The 22,322-nt window shown below is 43.2% G+C and overlaps 1 protein-coding gene across 5 annotated transcripts in view; it reads right to left on the bottom strand.

The window, feature by feature from the left end:
- GSK3B (glycogen synthase kinase 3 beta) overlaps positions 1-22,322 on the bottom strand; it is a 239,934-nt gene that overhangs the window by 111,161 nt on the left and 106,451 nt on the right. For all 5 annotated transcript variants that reach the window (XM_065400070.1, XM_065400102.1, XM_065400086.1 and 2 more), the window contains exon 3: positions 14,777-14,860. In XM_065400070.1, the coding sequence (XP_065256142.1) occupies positions 14,777-14,860 (84 nt within the window). The remainder of the gene's footprint in view (positions 1-14,776; positions 14,861-22,322) is intronic.

Here is a 22,322-nt window from a genome sequence, read left to right as displayed (position 1 = left end):
TAAGCGAGGACTGGCCTGTCTCCCAAGGTCTGGGAGAGTGAAGGATGATCCTTCACAGACCTTGGGAGACAGGCCAGTCCTCGCTTACAGACAGCCCCCCCAACCTGAAGCAAATACTCACCAGCAACCACACACCACGCAATAAAAACATTAACCCAGGAACCTATCCTTGCAATAAAGCCCATTGCCAAATCTGTCCACATATCTATTCAAGGGACACCATCATAGGACATAACCACATCAGCCACACCATCAGGGGCTCGTTCACCTGCACATCTACCAATGTGATATATGCCATCATGTGCCAGCAATGCCCCTCTGCCATGTACATTGGCCAAACCGGACAGTTTCTACACAAAAGAATAAATGGACACAAATCAGACGTCAAGAATTATAACATTCAAAAACCAGTCTGAGAACACTTCAATCTCTCTGGACACTCAATTACAGACCTAAAAGTCGCAATTCTTCAACAAAAAAACCTTCAAAAACAGACTCCAGTGAGAAACTGCAGAACTGGAATTAATTTGCAAACTGGACACCATTAAATTAGGCTTGAATAAAGACTGGGAGTGGGTGGGTCATTACACAAACTAAAAACTATTTCACCATGCTAATTTTCCCCCTACTGTTACTCACACCTTCTTGTCAACTGTTTGAAATGGGCCATCCTGATTATCACTACAAAAGTATTTTTTCTCCTGCTGATAATAGTCCACCTTAATTGATTAGTCTCGTTAGAGTTGGTATGGCAACCCCCATTTTTTCATGTTCTCTGTATATATACAATCTGCCTACTTTTCCACTGCATGCATCTGATGAAGTGGGTTTTAGCCCACGAAAGCTTATGCCCCAATAAATTTGTTAGTCTAAGGTACAACAATAAAAAAGTGATACTAGTTGGACCAATCTGACTTACCTAAAAACATACAGTTCAAAATCATAAGTTCATTGCCCTAGAAACAAGCAAAAAATATAACATGTCCTTTTTGCAGCTTTGTTCCACTTTTGTATTTCCCACACCTTGTCCTATAAAGTAAGAAGAAGCCATGGCTTCCTCCATTGTACCAAGGTGAGGTACTGCCCAAGAAACATGGCCATATATACTGCTACCAGGCATAAAAACTTTTGCATTGCTTTTAAGAAAAAGCAAAAATTTGAGAAGTGTCGCTTCCCCACTCAAAGCATCTAATAGCCATAATCTTCTAGAGGAGTTTGAGAGTTGAAAAACTAACTGGTTTTATCTGTATGAAGGAATGTTGACATCCAGTGGCCACATGAGCATGCTTTTACTTGCAATTCACAGCTTACAGGTATCTCAAAGCAGAGATGGAACTGAGTTCCAGAACAGTGGTTTTCAAACTTTTTTTCTGGCGACGCTGATGAAGAAAATTGTTGATGCCCATGACCCAACGGAGCTGGGGATGGGGGGTTTGGGGTGTGGGGGGGCGCAGGACTGGGGCAGAGGGTTGGGGCTGGGGATGAGGGGTTTGGGGTACAGGAGGGGGTCAGGGCTGGGGGTGCAAGCTCTGGGGTGGGGCCAGGGATGAGGGGTTTGGGGTGCTGGAAGGGGCTCTGGGTTTGGGGGGGGGCTCAGGCAGGGGACTGGGGTGCAGGGTTGTGGTGCAGGCTTACCTTGGGCGGCTCCCGGTCAGCCGCGCAGGGGTGGGGTGCTAAGGCAGGCTTCCTGCCTGTCCTGGCACCGTGGACCACGCTGCGCCCCAGAAGCGGCCAGCAGCAGGTCTGGCTCTTAGGCGGAGGTGCGCAAGTGGCTCGACATGGCTCTCGCCCACAAGCACCGCCCCCCCCCCCCCATTGGCCAATGGGAGTGCGGAGCCGGTGCTTGGGGCAGTGCCCAGAGCTCCATCCCCACCCACCCACCCCCCGCCTAGGAGCCGGACCTGCAGCTGGCTGCTTCCGGGGCGCAGCGCGATGTTAGAACAGGTAGGGCCTAGCCTGCCTTAGCCGGGCAGCACTGCCAACAGGACTTTACTGGTCTGGTCGGCGGTGCTGACCAGAGCCACCGCGACCCAGTGCCAGGTCTCGACCCGCAGTTTGAAAACCACTGTTCTAGAACAAAGATATATGGTGAGTGTGTGCAAAAGCGCACACACCACCCCTAGTTCTACAGTGTACTTAGTACAAATTCTCTTCCATCTCTGAAATTTATTTTTGGATCAACAAGGTGACTTTTAATGCTCAGGGAAATATTTACCAATACTAGTAGCACTGCAGATGCTATACAAATTCCTCCTCACCGCTCTCCCAGTGCTCAGAACTCCCAGCTATCATAGTCTTCCACTGCCACCTTGCTCTGCCAATCCTCCTCAACTTGACCTGTAACCCCCTTTATTTTAGTCTTGGACAACACCTGGTGTAGAAACTGCCTACTGATAAATCTGAGATGACTTTGTAACAGGCTTATGTCCAGTGGGAGCTAAGTCAAGTCCTCTAAATTGGCTTATGATCTAAGCCAAGTTTGATGAAGGACTGGTCACTGTGTCAAAAGTTTCTGTAGCTCGTAACTTTGAAGGAGTCTGGATTACTGGGTGGTGTATTCAGGCAGGTATAGCAATGCTACCTTTCTCCATTCATAGACACAGCCTAGGATTTCATATACGGTAATTTTCCTCATACAATCTGTTTTCTACAAAAATACATAGTGACGAAAAGAAGAACAAAAAACTCATTCATGAAGACTTCCATGAATTCCTGCCTGCTCAAAGAGTTTACTTTAGACTTGCAAAATTCTTTAATCCCTCAACTATTTGGGAGTGATTAAAGAATCCTTGGGACAATAAATCTTATCTGCGAAGCTAAAAGGACTTTGATTTTCCTAACCAAAACCCTAGCGGACATTACACAAATTCATACAATTCAGCATGATGGGAAATCTAGGGTCAGGAGACACAGGACAACTAAGGTGCATTGAGCCATGTAAGGCAGCTTGCTCCACCAACTATCTAAACTGCGCCTGGCTCTAGCCAATGTTATTTGTCCTCCACTTCCACAAAAATCATTCACCCCCGAAAAGAGAAAAGTGGCTGAAGGAAAAAACATAAAAAACTAGAAGATTAAAATGACCAACCTAACAGAATGGATAGCTCAGGGGACTAGCTATAAGATAGCGAAAAGCTAGAGAGCTTTTCTTTCCTACAAGTGTCTAAGACACATTGCTTGGGAAACTCACACAGCTGCTGCTCAAGCTATACCTGTTCAGTGGATACAGACACCTCAAGTCTCCAGGACTGACAATCTGCCACCATGCACCAGTGCTGCTGATTTTTAAAAAAGTTTATGAATAACTGACATGCATGTTGGGGCCCCTCTGAATAGTTCTTTTCTCCAGGACCTGCTGGAATCCAGCAAGTTCCTTCTTTTCCCCCCTCCAGCCCCCCCCCCCCCCCCCCCCCCATCTTTCAAACACTGTCATGACCACTATCCTTCCAGCCAAGGCTGCCTGGATAAGTCCCCACCTGGAGCCAGTTAATGTTCTTTCTTAATCAGATGTCTCAGCAGTAATTATTCCCATCACTGCCTTTCCCCATCCTCTCCCACCAGACTCAACACTTGGCCCCTGAAACATGCAAGTCTCTGCTGACCTGGAGTGTGAGCGAGATAGCAAGAGACTATACATTTAATCCAATCTGCTATTGCAGTTCACAGTACTATCCTGACATTTACTAACACTTAGAGACTGAGGGTGTTGTATGGGAGTAAATTTCTATTCCTGAGCTGGATGGACTTTTGGCTGTCTGCCCTTATAGGCAAGGCCAACAGGACTAAAATCAATTACACCTTGCAGAAAAACAGTCAGCATTTTGCCTGCTGTTCACGCACTATCCAAGTTTCCATTTTGATGCTTTTTGATTACTGTAGATACCAAACACCTATTTGAAACAGATTAAATGTTACATAAACTTAAAAGCAAATATTGTTTATGTTTGGTAATTATGCTTCTGGTTGTGCACACATCTCTCCACTGTTTTGTCTCCCTGTTTTGAACATGGAAATTAAATACATGGATTGATCAGATTATTAAATGCTCTAACACACCCTCATAAAAAAAAGTTATGAAATACTACAATGAGAATACAGATAATAAAATTTGGCATTGCGACCTCCATTATACCTGGTTTCACTCAGCTAACTGAGCCGTCCCTGATCAAGTGGATTGCCTTGCGCAGAAAAATGCTTTAAAACATGAGAACATTCTGAAAGAGACATCACAAAAAACATTCAGCTTGCCCAGCTTTATTCTCGCTTGGAATACAGTTCAAAAAGCTTCTTTCAGCAAAGTCCTGTCAAAAAGATAGCCAAGGTTTCAGTCAATCACAATTTTACATTTGTGTGACAGGCTAAATGCAAGACAGCAATCTTCAGCCTTGTGGAATGATAGCAAAACAGAAAATCAGTAAATTAGAAAAGCACACCTTCCTATTATGCTTTGATCTTCCAGAAACAGGCTGACAGGCACACAGGTTTCCTGTGCAGGGCCTGCTCAACACAAGCCGAAAGAGCAATATGATCGCTAAGCCCAACAGGATGGCGTACCAAGATCGCCTGGACCTGCCCACAATGCCTAGAATCCTGTCTGTCCCTCTGAAGACTGTTTAGAACCCTACAGATGACAGACAGACATAAGATTGCCAAAGGTTGGTATGGAAAACAGTTGCTTTCATTAAGAGAATATTGCACTTTCCAATTAATCAATCAATCTTCCCTGTAGGGAAGCATTCCCTACTATTCAGCCTCTCTTTTTCTTTGCACTGCTGCTTGGTACTGGCTTTGCACCACCCTAAAAAAATAACTCCCTCCTCCTTGGAATTTATATCTTTGAAATAAATAATGGTAGACCGTTCTGTCCCTCTTAGTAGTCACCTGGCCCACTACTGAACACACATACCAAAAAAAGAAAAAGAAAAATCTTTCCTCATAACTCAAACTAGTAATGGTGATGAAGGTTTATATGGGATGCATCCAATAGCTCAAATTCCTAGTGACAGGAGAGAACATCTACTGATGAATCCACTGAAAGCCTTCATCTTCTTGTTGAAGCATGAGATATACCTATTGCAAAAATAAAGCACAGATCTCCTTTTTCTTGGCTTTCTCAGCCATTGAAATCAATGACTTTCTAGGACCAAAGTAACAGAATTCTATTCATGGTCCACTTGCCAAAACCCATCTTCCTCTTGGTGGCTGCTATACCCTCCTTCCCTCTCCCTTTGTACCTGATACTCCCTTCCACTGGCAACTGTTGCCCTCTTTCTCATTAGTTCACTTACTTGTAGAGACTTGTAGAATAACTAATAGAAATTAAAGAAAGGAAAATTTAGTCTAGAAAATTCAGGGGGTTGGGGGGGGAAGGAAGGCAGGAAGTGTCCTAGTCGTGAAATTTATTAAGGGGCGCAGGGTCTCCCGTCATAGGAATATGGTCTCTCTGAGGAGATCTAGCACTCCTCTTGCATGAGGCTTTCCTTGTTTTGCTCGATCTGTCTTTCAAAGACCTAGAAGGCAATTGAGCTGTTGGAACTGATGGGGAGCTGGGGTCCAGGGGAATCTTTGGGCCTGAATCTGAAGCCGGATGAAGGGAGCACTCCATCACAAGTTTTAGTTCTCCGTCCATCTGAAGCAACTCTTGAAGCTTGTGCAGATCTTGCGCTTTAAAGACACAGGCATATCCCTGAGGTGGTGATGTCAGAGTCAGCGGGTGGTTAACTGAGGCAGGAGTAGATGCAGACTGGAGCTGGGGCTGCTAGCGTGGAAACAGGCAGGAGGCAAGGGCTTGCTGGAGCAGTCTGTTGAAACTACTCGCATTAGGAATGCTCCTGACCAGGTAGTGATGTTGAACAGACTGCTTCCCTTCGGAGTCTATACACCTACCTCAGCATCACCTGGGTGGGTCCTCAATTCTGGACTGGTTGAATGGTGTGGGGCCTATCACAAGATCTTCAGGTAATTGCCTCTGATAACTCTCACACTCTGGCTCAGGAATGACTCATCAGGCTTAAGCAGGGTCAGGGATGACTCAGGCTTTAGCAGGCTCAAAGATATCACATCACCCCAACTTCAAAAGGTGTTTACCAGGTATCTTCAAACCCAGTCTGTCGGTATATGACCAGTGGAATTTCCCAAAGTAGCTGGGGTACATCTAGGCTGTCAGCTGCTTCCCATGAGTGATCAGCTGTACCATAGCCCACCCAATCAACGAGGTACATGAGCTTCTCTTGGAGAACCTTAAGTCCAAGATCTGCCACACCTGGTATACTTGCTGCCTCTGGACCATGACTGGGGGGGTGGGGTGGGGGGACAGTAGGTGGCTTTATCTGTCCAGGAAAGTTGTTGTCAATATACTTTTTCAGCAGGGACATATGGAATACTAGGTGCACCCTCATCATATTGGCTAACTGGAGTTTGAACACTACCAGGTTAACCTGTTGGATGACCTGGAATGGACTGAGATAGCTGTAATCCAGCTTTCTTAAGGGCTAGGCAGCGTCCAGGTGCTGCACTGAGTGTTATACTTTACCCCTGACCATAATGTGAGGGGTGTCCTGACAATGGAGGCTGGTTTATCGTTTGTAATCCCTCTGGGCTGATTTCAGGTGGGTTTCCAATTCTTTGTGGAAGTAGTGTAGGAGCTTAACCAGGTTGGAGGCTGCAGGAAAGTGGGAAACTGGCAGCTCAGACTGGTGAAACTGAGGGTGAAAACCATAGCTGGCCTGCAAAGGACTTTGATGGACTGACTTGTGGTTGGAATTGTAGTACATGAGCTTGGCAAAAGGAAGAAGCAGCACCCAATTATTCTGACAATAATGGATAAAGCAGCGGAGACAGTGCTCCAGAATTTCGTTAGCTCATTCTGTCTCTTCATCAGTTGGAGGGTGGTGAGCCAAGGAGGCTTGTAGATTAAGATCCCAGAGCCAGAAATGAGAAACAAACTGCAATCCTTGGTCAGAGGTAACATGCAATGGTAAACCATGGAGCTTGAGGACACAATTAAAAAATAATAGTTGGGCTGTCACCTTCATGGTAGGGATTTTCCAGCCATCTTTGTGATGAAGTCAACAATGACAAATATGGCTATGTAGCCCTGGAAACTGGAAAGGTCAATGATAAAGACCATAAAGAAAGGAGCAGGGTTGGGATGGAGTTGGCAGAGGAACCAAAGCACCCAGGGATTTGGTACAGGATTTTTTTTTTTTTTTTTTTAATCTGAGCACAGGTCCAGATGAAATATGACGGGCGCTAATGTAAATGCTTCTTTCAGTTTATCAAAAGCAAACTGGGCTTCCTGATTCCAAACAAAGGCAGTGTCCTTCAGGAGCAGCTGGGTAACTGAACCACCTTCAAACACCCCTTGATGAACCATGGGTAGAAGGTGGCAAACCTCAGGAACCTCATGCTTTACCAATTGGGGGAAATGATATATCCTAAAGTTAGAGGTGCATTGAACTCTCAGTTCTTGGGTTTCCCATACAGGCCATTTGCTCCAAAACACTTAAGTACCAACCAGATGCACTGGTCATGAAGGGCTTGATTTTCCAAGAAGAGAATGTTGTCCAAGTAGATCACTACAAACTGGTCCAGAACATCCCTAAATGTGTCATTGACAAAATGCAGGAATGTGGCTGGGTTGTTGGAAAGACTGAAGGGCATGATGAGGTATTCAAAATGGCCATAGCAGGTGTGAAACTACCTTCCAATCACGCCACTTGTACTCACTTAAAAACCTCTCTCTTTGTAGTTAAATAAACTTGTTTTATTCCTTAATCAAAACTAATTGAGTGTTGTCTTTAAACTGAACTGTGCTGGTATCTCCATTTAAAGTGGCAAACAGTTATATGTTGACCCCTTACAGGAGCAACAAACCTCCAATATCTGGACTGTCTAGGAGAGGGCTGGACAGTGCAGAACACACATTTTGGGAGGAAAATCCAGGACTGGGAGTGTGTTGGTGTCACCCTGCAAGTGGCAACTGAGGCTGGTGAAGCCAGAGTGTGACTGATGTGTGGCTGGCAGGCTGCAGCTATACACAGACACTCAACGGTGTTACCTGCAGCCTGGAAGGCTGTTTGTGAGCAGCTCAGGTGGGAGCCTCAGCACAAAGCATTGCGAGGCCCCCACAATGGCAGGGCAGATGGTGACACAACCTCTTACTGGTCTGGACTTCACCCTGGAATGTCATACCAATGTCTAAAGTAGTGGGACTACTGATATCCCCCAAAACAATCCTATCCCACCTCCTTTTCCACCATCCACTTCATGGCCGGAGGTTTAGGAAAAAATAGGCTTTTTAAAGAAAAATATGTTAACCTACCTGCTGTAAGCTGACTCAATCAAAAGCTACAGGGAAATAGTAATGAAATAGAAGAAATCAAACTCTCCTCATTAATTAATGCATAATGGCACAATAATAATAATGGCACTCCACTTACATAGCTCTTTCCATACACAAATCTCAAAATGATTTAAAAAAGAAGTATCAACTTCATTTTTTCAGATGGGGAAACTGATGCAAAGCACAATTTTATTCTATATAGCACATTTCATAATGTAGCCCAGAACATTTTGCAGAGTTAAATGCAGTTAAGCTAAATAGAACAAGAATAGCTTAAAAGGAGAGACATTGAAAGGTATGGACAAGGGAAAAAAGATTTTCAGCGGAGATTTGTAATGATTTGGTACCACTGAGGTGAAGAGATACACAAAGGTCGTGGCAGATGGCACAACTTCAGAGGAAAAGATTTTCAAACCAACTATAGACAGATTTTGTGAAACTGTGAAAAGACACTGACATCCCATAAAGTGAAGGGGGAGACCATGGAGTGTGTGAAACACGTGAGCAATGTGGCCACACTGTGAGAGAGAAATTTAAGCACATATTTGGGGACAGAAAAATGGACATGGATAATACACTACTCACAAACACAGCAACTTTATCCTCAATTCATTGGGGTGATGCTACACCCCTGCCTTTCCCTGGGATTCTTATATCACTGGACCCTGCTTAGAGAATCTTTCTTTGTATCAGGTTCTAGAGAGCTCTTCCCAGACCCGAAGAAGAGCTCTATGGAGCTTGAAAGCTTGTCTCTTTCACCAATAGAATAAAAGATTACCTCACCCATCTTGTCTCTCTCATATCCTAGGACCAATATGGCTACAACACAGCAAACATGTAATTATTTTCATTCATTCTCACTACCGCCCACAGAGTTCTGAATGGAAGCAGTAAAACTGAACAAAATTGTACTCTGATTCGCTAAGTTCTGAGCGGCAGTGGTGTCCCAAGAAATGCCTGTCTGCAGACTCAGGAGAACACTAGATTAGATCACATTAAGAAACTCATTTCTGTAAACATACAAGTTAGAAACTTAATTTACTTAAGTTTAAATTCTGCAGATATTGATGGGTTAGGACCTCAATTGTCAGGACAAGCTTTCTACTCACCGGTGACTCATGGTGATGGGGAGAGGGGGTTTGGCCCGGTTCTCTAAAAGCTTCCCAATGCCCCATCTTAGAAAATCGTCATCTGTGCAGTTTGGAGGCTCAATAGAGTCTCAGAAGCCATTACAATGAAGGTAACTGAGATGGCAAACAACCTTTTACTTTTCAGTTTGGAAGCCTCTGGCTCTAGGGGTTTGATGCTAGAACTGAACTGTCAACCATTATTTATAAGATTTTCAAATCTGTATCGCTTTGGTAGGTCAATGCTGTGGTTTAATGCTGGGAAGCCTTGTTTTGTTTTTTTGCTTTGTTTTATTTTTTTAAGTGAAGGAATTCTACTTAAGTGTAGCATTGATGCATGTAATGATTATGGACTAACAGCACTGAACAACTTTTTTAAATTTACAAGAATAAATTAATGAAAAACAATTTGAATTTTGCTGTGCTAGAGAAGTTCCCACACATTTTCATAGTGGGGACACATCTTAGAACAACTGTGTGTTGTAGATAATCTACCTATTCACTGGTGATTGCACAGACCTCCCACACACCTTCACGATTCCTTAACATCCCTGTTGCAACTACAGCAACTGCTCGCCTGGATGAAGTAATATTAGAAAAGTACTCATGTATTTTTAGCTTCCCTTAATATAATTTAGCAGCTGGAAATTAGAAGCCAGAACCATGTGACCATCTAGTGGTCTGTGAATCACTATCAAGAAATATCAAAACAAAATTTTGTTGTTTCAAAACAACATTTTGAAACAAAATTAGTTTTCATTTTGACAAATGCAATATATTCAAATGAATATCCATTCAAAACCATTTTCATTTTGGTCAAAAAGTTTTGTTTTGAGATTTCTGATTCAAAACTTTTTATTTTTCATTCCTTAAGAATTTTCTGATATTTTGACTCTCTGTTCTGATTTGAAAGGGAAACTAGTTTAAAAGTACTGAAGTTTCCAGCAGGCCATTTTCTGCCCACCTATAATCACAAGTCAGAGATACAGGAAGTTGTGGGAGTTAAATCTGTATGCAAGTGTAATTTTCAGGTTTCAAGGTTTAATTTGTTAAAAAAGTTAGATTCAAGTCAAAGAATTTCTAAAGGCCTAGCCACTACCATTAGGTAGATTAGCGTGGACATCACATGAGAGGTGGGTTTTGCATACTGCAGAAGATTCCCTGCGTCATCCTACTAAATACAAACCCGAAGATTTTTAGGCCTCTGAGATTTGCTTCCTAGAGGGCAATACATCAAACTGCAAGGTAGCCAACTACTTTAATATCTTACACTGGAGGAAGATTCCTGTACAACTATCAGCACCAGTGATTAAGCATCTCAAGGCCATATTTTCAGAAGCGTTCAGCACTCACATCTGGTGCTATTTTTTGTTGTTGTTTTTCTAGTAACAGCTCAGCACCTAGCAGCAACCACTGACAACAATGAGGTGCCAGGAGCTGAGCACTTATGAAATGTGGCCCCTCTACTTCAAAAATTGGTGTAAGTCTGAAATAAAGGTCAGTAACCAGATATGAAAATATTTATTATCCTTTATGCCAACTTTCCAAGTGCCATTTTGCATAGCACCAGCGAAGATGGCTGCAACCGGCCCTATACCAAACAGGAAAAACTACATTATTTAAGCTGTCCTGTGCAACCCTTCACCCTCCCACATTGACAGGCTGGAATTTGTCCCATTTCTCAACAGGACAGTTAAAGTCTCAAGCAAAGACAAAGAACAATGAAATTAGCTATTCTTAGCTGCATATACAAATATATAAAATAGTATTCCTAATGTACCACCGACATGATTTTCACTGCCCATCAACTTCAGGAAAAGTGCTGTGTGCAACATTGACCTCCATACCTGGCCTTCAATGACCTCACAAAAGCATTTGACTCCACCAATCATGAGGCTGTGAAGAATTCTCCTTAAATTTGGATGCCTGCCAAAAAAATTTGCCATTCTCTCTGACTCCATGACAACATGTTTGTGACTGTTGTCGGCAATGGATCTGAAACAGACCCCTTCCTAGTCAAGACAGGAGGTAAGCAAGGTTGTGTCAGCTCCAACCCTTTTCTCCATCCTCCTTGCCATCATCCTTCTTCTCATCAGTGACAAGCTCCTCTCCGGACCTGATCCCCAATACAGAATGGACAGCAAGCTCTTCAACCTCAATCACCTCCGATCCAAGACCAAAACTATCATTAAGGCTGTGAGTTTGTCACAGAGGTCACGGAAATCACGGCTTGCGTGAATTTCCGGGACCTCCATGACTTCTGCAGTGGCCAATGCAGCTCAGGCAGCCCCTGAGCCAGCTGCAACAGCCACTGCTAGGGCAGTCTCGCACCACCGCGCCCTCCTCCCCCAGCAGCAGCAGAAGTTTGGGTGTGGGCTCAGGGCTGGGGTGCAGGACAGGTTGAGGGCTCTGGATGGCGCTTACCTTGGAGGTGGGAGGGAGGAGGGACTCCCTGGAAGCGGCGACATCCCTCGGTTCCTAGGCCTCCACCTGCAGATACCGCCCCCACAGCTCCCATTGGCCGTGGTTCCCGCCAATGGGAGCTGTGGAGCCAGCGCTCGGGGCGGAGGCAGCGTGCAGAGCTGCCTGGCCATGCCTCCGCCTAGGAGCAGAGGAAGGGGGATGTCGCTGTTTCCAGGGAGGCATGAAGCCAGGCAGGAGCCTGCCAGCCCTGCCCCCCCACCCCCCAGCACCCCCGGGCTGACCCCCTCATCCCCTGCAAGATTTAGTCAAGGGTATATAGTACTAGTTATGGACAGGTCACGGGCCATGAATTTTTGTTTACTGCCCGGGACCTGTCCATGATTTTTACTAAAAATAGCCATGACTAAAACATAGCCTTAACTATCACTAAATCAGTCATTGAACTCCAATATGCAGATGGCTGTGCCCTGTGCGCTCACTCAGAAGAAGATCTTCAAAAAAATAGCCAACACGTTCTCTGAGGCCTATAACCAATTTGGTCTCACACTCAACACCAAGAAAACTAAGGTACTCCACCAACAAGCTCCGAATCACCAGGATCCTGCTCCCGTAATTCAGATCAATCAAGAAACCCTGGAGAACATCAAGCACTTTTTACTTCGGCAGCTACCTGTCACACAAAGCTGACATTGATGAGGAAATTCAACAGTGCCTTCAAATGCACCAATGCAGCTTTTGGACACTTGAGAAAACACCTTCAAAAATCGTGACATCAAGAATCAAACCAAGCTTCTCATGTACCAGGCCGTTGTTGTCTCTGCTCTCTTATATGGGGCTGAAACCTGGGTCAGGTACAGTAGACAACTTAAGGTTCTTGAATGATACCATCCATGGTGCCTCTGCAAGATCTTCCGAACCAAGCGGGAAGACTGAGGCACCAACATCAGTGTTCTGTCCCAAGCCAAACCTCCAGCATTGAAGCTATGATCATCCACCAACTCCTCCATAGGGCTGGTCATGTAGTTCGAATGCCAGAAAATCGAATCCTGAAGCAGGTCATGTTCTCACAATTGTGCCATGGCCAATGGACAGGGGGGGGGGGGGCAAAAAGTGCTTCAAAGACACCCTCAAAGCCAACAAAGAAGTGCAATATTGACAAACTCATGGGAAACCCAAGTCCTCAATGACCAAAATGGAAAAGGACTTTGTTGCAAGGATCCCAGTATTTCAAGATCCAACAGAAACAACACAAAATGGAGAAATGGGATAGAAGGAAAGAACACACCGCAGCCCCACTCAACAATCTTGATCCACCCCTTCCATTGGGAAACGTGATTGTGACAAGATCTGTGGAATCCTGGATTGGTCTCATTAGCCACCTGCAGATCTACCAGCAATAACTGACTATCGTTATATGGAAGAGAACCATCCTCGAACTCTGAGGGCTCGTGGACTACTATACTATTTTATGTTTCTTTTTCTTTAAAATTACAGAGGAAGTATCACAATTTAAAAGAACGCTGCTCATCTCAGCATTTTGAGTCACTTGCCATATACAAACATTGTAGTCAAGTGAAAAACACTTTCCACTAAAACTAACATTGCCAGTGATCTAGTTGTTTGTACACTGCACTGCTATGTGGTAAAATCTGGTAGAAACCCTGTATTTATGCTGCCTAATGGTTCCTGCTACAAAAGTCCCTGGATTTTTTTCTGAGACATTTTAACCCCAACATTGTTTCCAGCAGGCCTTTGAAATTTTGCAGGGAGGAAGCCCTCAGACTAGACATGTGCCTTTTGCTTATGCCATGAAATTCTATTCAACGTGGCTAAGATATAAACTGTTAAACCACCCCTTCTCTTACTTGCATTACTAAGGAAAATTCTGACAACATGCCAAAATTGTAACTGAACACGGTAACAAACAGAGCCTAAACTGCCATTCAAACAGCAGTGGCACAAATTTGTACTCAAAATGCCAGGGAACTACCAGAGCAGCCTGGGATGAGGGGAGGAAGAAGAGAGCCAGATCAAACTTCCCCCTGACCACAACCTCTATCACATGGCTTGATGGGTCCATTTTGCCCTCTGGGGTCATCACATGGGGGAAGTGCTTCTTCAATCCATGGAAGAGGTGGAAAGACCCAGACTAGACTCCCCTCAAGTCCCTGCCCCTACCATCTTGGAAGAGTAGAGAGACCCAAAAAAATAAAAGGGGAGGGGGGAAATCCCAAGGCCTGCTTCTTGCACACTCTTCCAGTGTCACTTTCTGGCACCAATACTGAATAGAAAGTTCTTGGTTTGTTTATTTTTAAGTTCTTTTTCTACATTTTCCATTTATTACATCATTAACTACAGCTTTTGGTATATGAGGGACAGTTTTGAGGTACTGATGGATTTCAGATCTGAAGATATTTCAGTAGTCTTGCTTGACCCCTGTATAACACAGGAGGTGACCGAATGTAACACATGAAGTTCTAAAAAGTGGCTGGTGGCTGTTCACATCTTTAATAAAGAAGTGACACCTACAGAAACCGCAGCTCCCAGCTATGCAATTCTTCATCTTGACCCAAACAGAAGGCTGCTGGAATCAAGACTGATCACTGCATACTAGGAGCCACAGTACCCATGGCCTACACCTCGATAGTCAGAAGTTAAGATCAGCTCTAACATGCTCTGCCTTACAAATTTGATGCCCCTCAACTCAGGAACATCTGAGCTCCTGGTATGCACATTTACCATTGTTTTCTTATTCTGGACTCCACTATTTTCCACACCGTTTTTAATACCCCTAAAAATTCAAAGAGTACAGTGTTATTATAATACCACTAAGTAGCCTTAATGAAGCTTATTGTCTGTGAGCCTCTCAATGCTAACTTACCTTCTCTCCGCTAGAGTAGAAGAAGTATCGCAATCGGACAATGTTACAGTGATCCAACTTTCTCATGATCTGGAGCTCTCGGTTCTGAAAGAGTAAAAGCACCGTAAGGTTAGGAAAATTGTGGTTTTTGTTTTTTTAAAAAAACAGTGGTGTTACGGTGTACTGTGCACCTTAAGTGTATTGGCCAAGAGCACATGAAAGCCACTGAATCAGGGATGCATTAGGAATGGGGTGTTGAAAAGAAAAAGTCTGGAAGTTTAAATAGGAATGTAAGTAGCTCCTTTGCCATAAGTACCAAATGTGGTTTAGTCTGTCTCATGTTGCTCCTCATTCCTCTTCCTCCAATTGTTTTAACTATAGTATTCAAGGGTGCAGATTTTCTTAAACTAAAGAGCATTGTAATTAAACAACCAACCCAAGGTGTTGAGCACCAGAGCTTGTTGCTGACAAGCAGATGCAATAAATGTTGTACTCAAACTCAGAGTTAGTTTTCAGTTTGTATTTTCTAATCTTTGAAAGCTACATATTCTAGTTTGAATGGTCAGCAGGCTTGAACTGTTCACAGAGTGGAATGGTAGTGATTTCACAGTTAAGGCTGCAGCAGGGTTTTAAATCTATTTTGAAGATGCTGTAAAAGTGGTAAAAACAGAACAGACGTTAACTGACATTTTATTTTTTCATGTTGGTTTGGTGCATGTTGGGTAGACACAACTAATTAATCAAAAATAACAATTCAAAGTTTTAAAAGGTGATTCCACCTTTTCTTGGAAGCCTTTTGTCAGAAATGTCTAGAGCTCATGGATCTGATTTTTGTTTGGACAATATTATAGAAAAGCAGGTACTCTCTTTTTCTTCACAATGTTTCTAAGCCGCTATTGCACAGCACACAGAGAGACAGGTGAACACATTTCCACACCAAATACTCCTGTTGCCTAAGGCAGTTCCCTGAGCTGGGAATCAGACAACCATGCATTCCAATCTCACTTCTACTGACTGAAGTCTAACAAGATTTAAACAGAACTATCAGAAGGACACACTGTTTTGCTTGGCAGAATAAAGACAATTACTGTTAGTGACTAAACATCTCCACTTTGTAGCAATCCAAAAAAGCCATTAATTTAAAATACATTTATACAGCATGATAAATGTGCATTAGCTCATGACAGATGACAATGGTCCCTGCCTCAAAAAGCTTAAGACATAAAGTGAGATGGTGACAAACATAGGTGTGCAGGGAAATAGACTGGGGGCCCACAGTGACGAGCCTACAGTACAAACAAAACAACAATCCATTTTCCAGAGATCTTACACTCTAAAAACAAAAATAAATGAAGGACTGAAGTATGGATGGGGATAGAACACAAAAGGAGATGTAACTAACAAAGCCATGCCAATTCATGTATTGTTATTGGTACAGTCCCGTGCACCCCCCCCCCCCCCAACACCATCCCCTAATCGCTTCTTCCATGTTCTCTTTTCCACATCTCTCTTTTACCTCTACCTAAACTGTAGGAGACAGTGTAGTGTATCAGTAGCAAAAGATGTTCAAGCTTATAGAGACTAGTCTCTATAAAATCAGATCTGAAGCTAGCTTTTTAAACACATCCAATTTTGAATGTACCCCTACACCTTAACTTTGCCAGATTTCAACTGATATCTGAAATTTGGCATGCAGCATCTTAGTCAGAGGAAAAATCTTTTTGCAAGACTTGGGGCAAATGGGAAAAGAGATTTGAGAGCTAGAGGGTGGGGAGGGTTAAAAAATTCAGGCTAGTTACATTTCTGGGTCATTTTCTTAACTTTTTTTTTTTTCTTTGTCACATGTCCGGCCAAAACAGCTTGATTTAGAAATATTAAATTTGTCTTGTTAGCACTGTTACCTCTGACTAAATTCGGGAAGATTTGGGAGGGAGAGAATGTTTCCATACACTTAAGTGCACATAGCTAATGTTTGCTTTATAAAGCATCACTGTCATAATATGGACTTCATAAGCCATGCATCAGAGCCCCCTCCTGCCCCCCCCCCAGTCATTACTATGCAAACTTCAGAAACTCTATGGATCATATGGTTGTCTTAAAGTGTGCATGGTTCTGACCCTCAGTTCAAGACGCTTTCTACCTTCTGCTTCAAAATCCTTTACCATATAGCCTTAAGTACAGGTGCTAGCTAGGAGGCCTTGGATTTTAATCCTATCACTGTCACTGACTGAATTTAAATAATGCTTTGTATTATATAGCACTTTACAATCAGTGACATTTCACAACACCATTATGAAACTGGCAATCATCTTTGTTTATAGATAAGAAAACTGAGGCTCAGAGAAATGATTGATTAAAAGCCCCACTGGTTGTGGCAAATCCATGGAAACAATGCAGGTTTTGTGCATGACAGGCACATAAGCTGCCTCAAATTACCTCTCTAATGTGCTTCATTTCTAACCTGGAGAAGCCAGCTGAGGGGGGGAGGGACGGGGGGAGACGGACGGACACGACAGAAGGGAGTTCAAATCTTCAATCATTCTGTCCCTGATCTCTATTAAGATTGCTAAAAAGGAACAAATATTACCAGCTATGCTGGTGTTTTCTGTAAGGCACATTTATTCACTGGGAAGAAGAATGAGTTCTTCAACATTTCACACTAACCACTGGACATTCATCATATAGTATCAGCTTTTAGTCATTAGAGAAACAGGTCAAATCTGAACCACTGATCCTAAATATGAAAGGCTCCATATGCCATCAGTCACTCAGCTCTCGATTATGATAGCAATCTTAATACTTTCTGGAGGTGTTCACATTTCCATTGGAGTACTGAACACAAGATTGGAAGTCTGGAAGTTCTGAGATCGAAACCCAACTCCACCAGCAATTTTTTCATTACATGACCAGGGACAAGTAATGTCTCTGCCTTTGTTTCAACAGCTTGAAGACGGGGATAGTAATAATTTCACACCTCCAACAGGTATTGGAAGATAAATCAATGTTTGCACACCGCTTTGAATGTGTAAAGCACTACACAAGTATTATTTCAGCAGTATCTTTATAAACTCCTGAATAAGTGTGTGTACTCCAGCTCATACTGTTGCTTCATGATCTTAGGATCTGTATGTCTGATAGCATATAATAATACATTCTGGAAATCAGCAGATGTTATTCTAACACTGTTACAAGTTCTATTGTGTGTCAGTATCCCATTCCAGGACAAGTGCGATCTCTGCTGCTCTGACGCCTCCCACTCCATCTCCTTAGGCGCTCTCCCTGACCATCTGTCGCAGCTCTATGAACAGCTCATTATTGAGTGGTGACAGGAGAGTTAATTCAACCAAATACACAGTAAAACTAACACTTCACATACTAGAATCTAACAGGATAAAATGAAGGATTTTTATTTCTTTAAAGTAAAACCTAGCCAATCTCTGAATCACAGTTCACCTGAACAAATTAGATCAAAAATACATAAACAGCTGTGAAATTACAACTGTTATTGTAACAGGGAACACATACTAAAGTTAATTATGATTAAAATAGTCTAATGCTAAAATATGAAATGCAGTAAGCTTCTAAGGACCCATTTTTCTCATATTAGTACTCCGAGCATATAAAATTTTCCTGAACACAGCCTAAATACACAATAGCCACTCACTTTACAATGTAGCATATTACCAAATAGTTCACAACTACAATGACTGTTCTTGCCTTGGAGATCACTCAAATCATAGCTTTTGAAACAAACAGAAAAGCTCCAAATAAAGATGAGAAAGTGTGAATGGAATACAGCATATGAAATCAACTTCTATTATTAGTGAGAGCCTTATTACATAAATTAGTGATGGCTACCTTAGATACAATTAGAACAGATAAAATGCTTGTCTAAATACAGTGCAACTAAAATCATTTCAGAGACACAGTCAAGAAAGGCTGACAGAGCACATCCAAAGTAGAGGGTGGATGAAAACACAAGACCTCTGCTCATACCCAGTAATGCCTCTTTCTTGTGTTCCAGAAGCAACAATCCAGCCAGTGACTTGAGTGATATATCCAATGCGCAAAGACAAGCTTCTCCTAGCACAGTGGTTCTCAAACTCTGGGTCAGGACCCCAAAGTGGGTCGGGACCCACTTTAATGAGGTCGCCAGGGCGAACATTAGACTTGCTGGGGCCCGGGCCCGAAGCTGAAGACTGAGCCCCACTAGCCAGGGCTGAAACCCAAGGGCTTCAGCCCTGGCCAGCGGGGCTCAGTCTTCGGCTTCAGCCCTGGCCAGCGGGCTCAGGTTACAACCCTCCCCCCATCCCCGGATGAAGCCCTCGGGGTTCATCTTTGGCCCCCCCAACCCAGGATGGCAGGGCTTGGGCTTCAGGTTTGGCCCTCCAGCCCAGGGTGGCAGGGTTCAGCCATGCTCAGGCTTCGGTCCCCCTTAGTAATTCTTATTGTCAGAAGTGGGTCACGGTGCAATGAAGTTTGAGAACCCCTGTCCTAGAATATCTTCTATCAACAATCCCACCAAATGTTACCATCCCAGTTTTCTTAAAAGCAAGGAAAAGGCTTGGTATAAAAAGGCTTTTAAATATTTTCTTTGGGGGTAGAGTATGGCTTTTTCCAGGTTGTACATTTCCAAATTTCTACAACCCTTTGCTTACCATAGCTACAAACCACAGAGCAGTTAGTCTAAATCAGAATTATGATCTCACTAAACATTAGTGAATGTGCAACCCTCATTCCCAACTGCCACAATGGAGAACAAAATAAAGCTTCATTTATACTGAAATAAAGAATTCCTGAAGCACACATTCCTTTGAGAAACACTGAGTATTAAGGGGCTACAAACAGATCTCTTTGCAACTTATTTGCAGTTTGTGTTATTCAGCTAAAACCAGAATGAAGGAGGGGTGTTTACATGTGAATCGAGAAAGTTAAACTCTACGTTTTTTCTTGGTGATAAAATTATAAAATCTGATGTGCCAAAAGTGCCCCTTCAGTAATGATTATTCTATCACTTCTAAAACACTCTTCCTAGCCCTGAATGCCAAAGAGACTACCTATATAACTTCTTATTTTAAATTAACCTGATTGCCCATCCCACATTTGAGTTACAAAGGTTGACAGGACATGCTCAGATTATAATAATCCTGTAATATACCAAATAAAGGTTGCGTCATGTCTTTTTTCTAGCCTTCCGGAAGAAGCTCTAGTCTCCCCCACAGGTCCCCACCCAGCAGTGAAAATTCATCAGGACACAAGTAAACTGCAACTGATTTAGAACTGCAGATTATAGACCAGGAAAACAGCTTTTCTTTACAACAGAAGTTCACAATGTTATTCATATTATGAACCTTTTCTTGATCAAGAAACTGATCACGAATGGGAGGCACTGTGCCTGGTCTCTCTCTCTTCGCGCCCCCCCGCTCTCCTAGACATACAGCCTAGCTGCCTTTATTCTTTACTAGGTGCTACCTGGGACAAACCTTTCCTGCTGGTGGCTGAAGGTTCTAGTCTCACTGATATCCCTACTTGCTGAAGACAGGCCTTGCATGCTTTCCTCTTATTTATAGCAGCAACACATAGGAGATGGAGTTACACCTGCTTTACCTCATTTCCACCTGATTTCTGACTTCTGTGATGGGGACATTAACCTATATTCTCAGATGGTTTAGTGCTTCTGAACTTGCATCTTCCTTGAGTTGGAGCAAGTAAAGTGAATGAAGAAGTTGCTGAAAGGTTTTGTATAGATCTCAACTGTATATCCATATCAACATGTCATCTGGGTCCACACATGAAGGGAGTTCCTTCAGTTTTTCCCAGATAAAGGCATTTGGGTTTGGGTCCTTGTGCTTCAGAATGACTGTTTTAAAACCTCAGGGGAGTTCACTGAGGCTGGTTTCCATGAGCATCAACACTTGTCTACAGAAGTTTAGCTTAGTGGGTTAGACAAATGGAACACAGTACTCAATCTGGAATAAGAGTGCTTCACACACAGAATTATTCAGTAATAGCTACATGTGTAGACAAGCCCTTAGAAACTCTAAACCCACTCTGCCTCATGTATCTTACCTGGGAACAGGCCTGGTTCTTCGGAACAGACAAGGCGTACTGAATCTTATCCAATTCACTCAGACTGCAATGCAGGAATGAACCACTGCCCACTATTTCAGCAACAGAATTCCTTTGTTTCAGGCCATGGCTTTAAGTAATGGTCCCTTTTGGCCTCGGAATCTATGAATTTGTATCATGTTATATGGTTATACTGCAGACAAATGAAAACTGACCCAAGGACAGTAAAAACTTCAATAATTTCAGCGTTCTTGTCCTTCAGGAACCTTCTAAGCAAAAATTTTGTAACCATCTTACCACTGATGGCAAAGCACAAGTGGCTAACAGACACTTGCAGGGACAGGCCCAAAGATTATCATTTTTAGGAAGGCCTTGACCTTCCTACAAGGTTGTTCATCCTTAGAATAGTATTGTTCTTTTTGTTAGTCTGGAGATTGTCACATCTATCCTGGATTTTCCATGAACACAGCTGTCTCTTGTACAGTCAGAGACCAGAGAGTTCTAATGGTTCTGCTAGAAGCTGCACTTCTGCAAAAGTAACGAGTGCCTCACTCCAAATAGGCGGAACCTGGGTGCCCTGTAAGATTGAAGGCTTTATGGGATCTGCCCAGGCTTCAGTTCCAGAAGACTCTCTTGTTTGAGCTTCAGTGACTGATCTGGGGAGAACTGCAGTTAGGTCCAATTGTCTAAGTGCACCCCGCCCCCTGTACTCTCATACAAAATGTCTGCATCTTCCTCCTCCTCCTCATCTCCATCCTCCCATAGATCATCTTCTTCAGCCAAGGTCTACTATTATGACCCTATTAAGTTCAATTTCCGCTCTAAACTTCTCAAATGGTCAGAGGAACTAATGCAGTCTTCTCACCCATGAGTTAGGAGGGCAGTGATAGAGCATCAGAGATATTCCCTTTCTGCAAGGGTTTGGATGCCTGAATGGTAAAGTGTAAGAACTCCACTGAATCTAGAATTACTGGGGAGTCTTCTGTACTACAGAATTTTGTTCTTAGTGGTGAAGAGATCCATGTGATGTGATGATGAGATCTTGCAGGGTAGGGAACATTGGACTTCTGGCCTCCTTATTCCCCTCTTGCAATGGGGGCCGTGAAGAGCAGGACAATGAGGGAAAGAGGAGCAAGGTTGGCTTTGTGCCCTTGTTTGAGCAATCCTGCCTTTGTTTAATAATAATAATAATTAATGGAGATAGCCTATCTCCTAGAACTGGAAGGGACCTTGAAAGGTCATCAAGTCCAGCCCCCTGCCTTCACTAGCAGGACCAAGTACTGATTTTGTCCCAGATCCCTAAGTGGCCCCCTCAAGGATTGAACTCACAACCCTGGGTTTAGCAGGCCAATGCTCAAACCACTGAGCTATCCCTCCCCCCCAAGTTCTGTCTTGGTTTAGCTGGGGATGTTGACCTGATCAGACAAATTGCTAAACAAATTGCATCCCTGTCCCCACCTTGGACATCATCAACAGAGGACTGGTTCATCTGATCATG

This window comes from Emys orbicularis, chromosome 1 (genome assembly GCF_028017835.1).
Source record: "Emys orbicularis isolate rEmyOrb1 chromosome 1, rEmyOrb1.hap1, whole genome shotgun sequence".
NCBI classification, from domain to species: domain Eukaryota; kingdom Metazoa; phylum Chordata; order Testudines; family Emydidae; genus Emys; species Emys orbicularis.
This window is presented reverse-complemented; position numbering and strand designations above follow the sequence as displayed.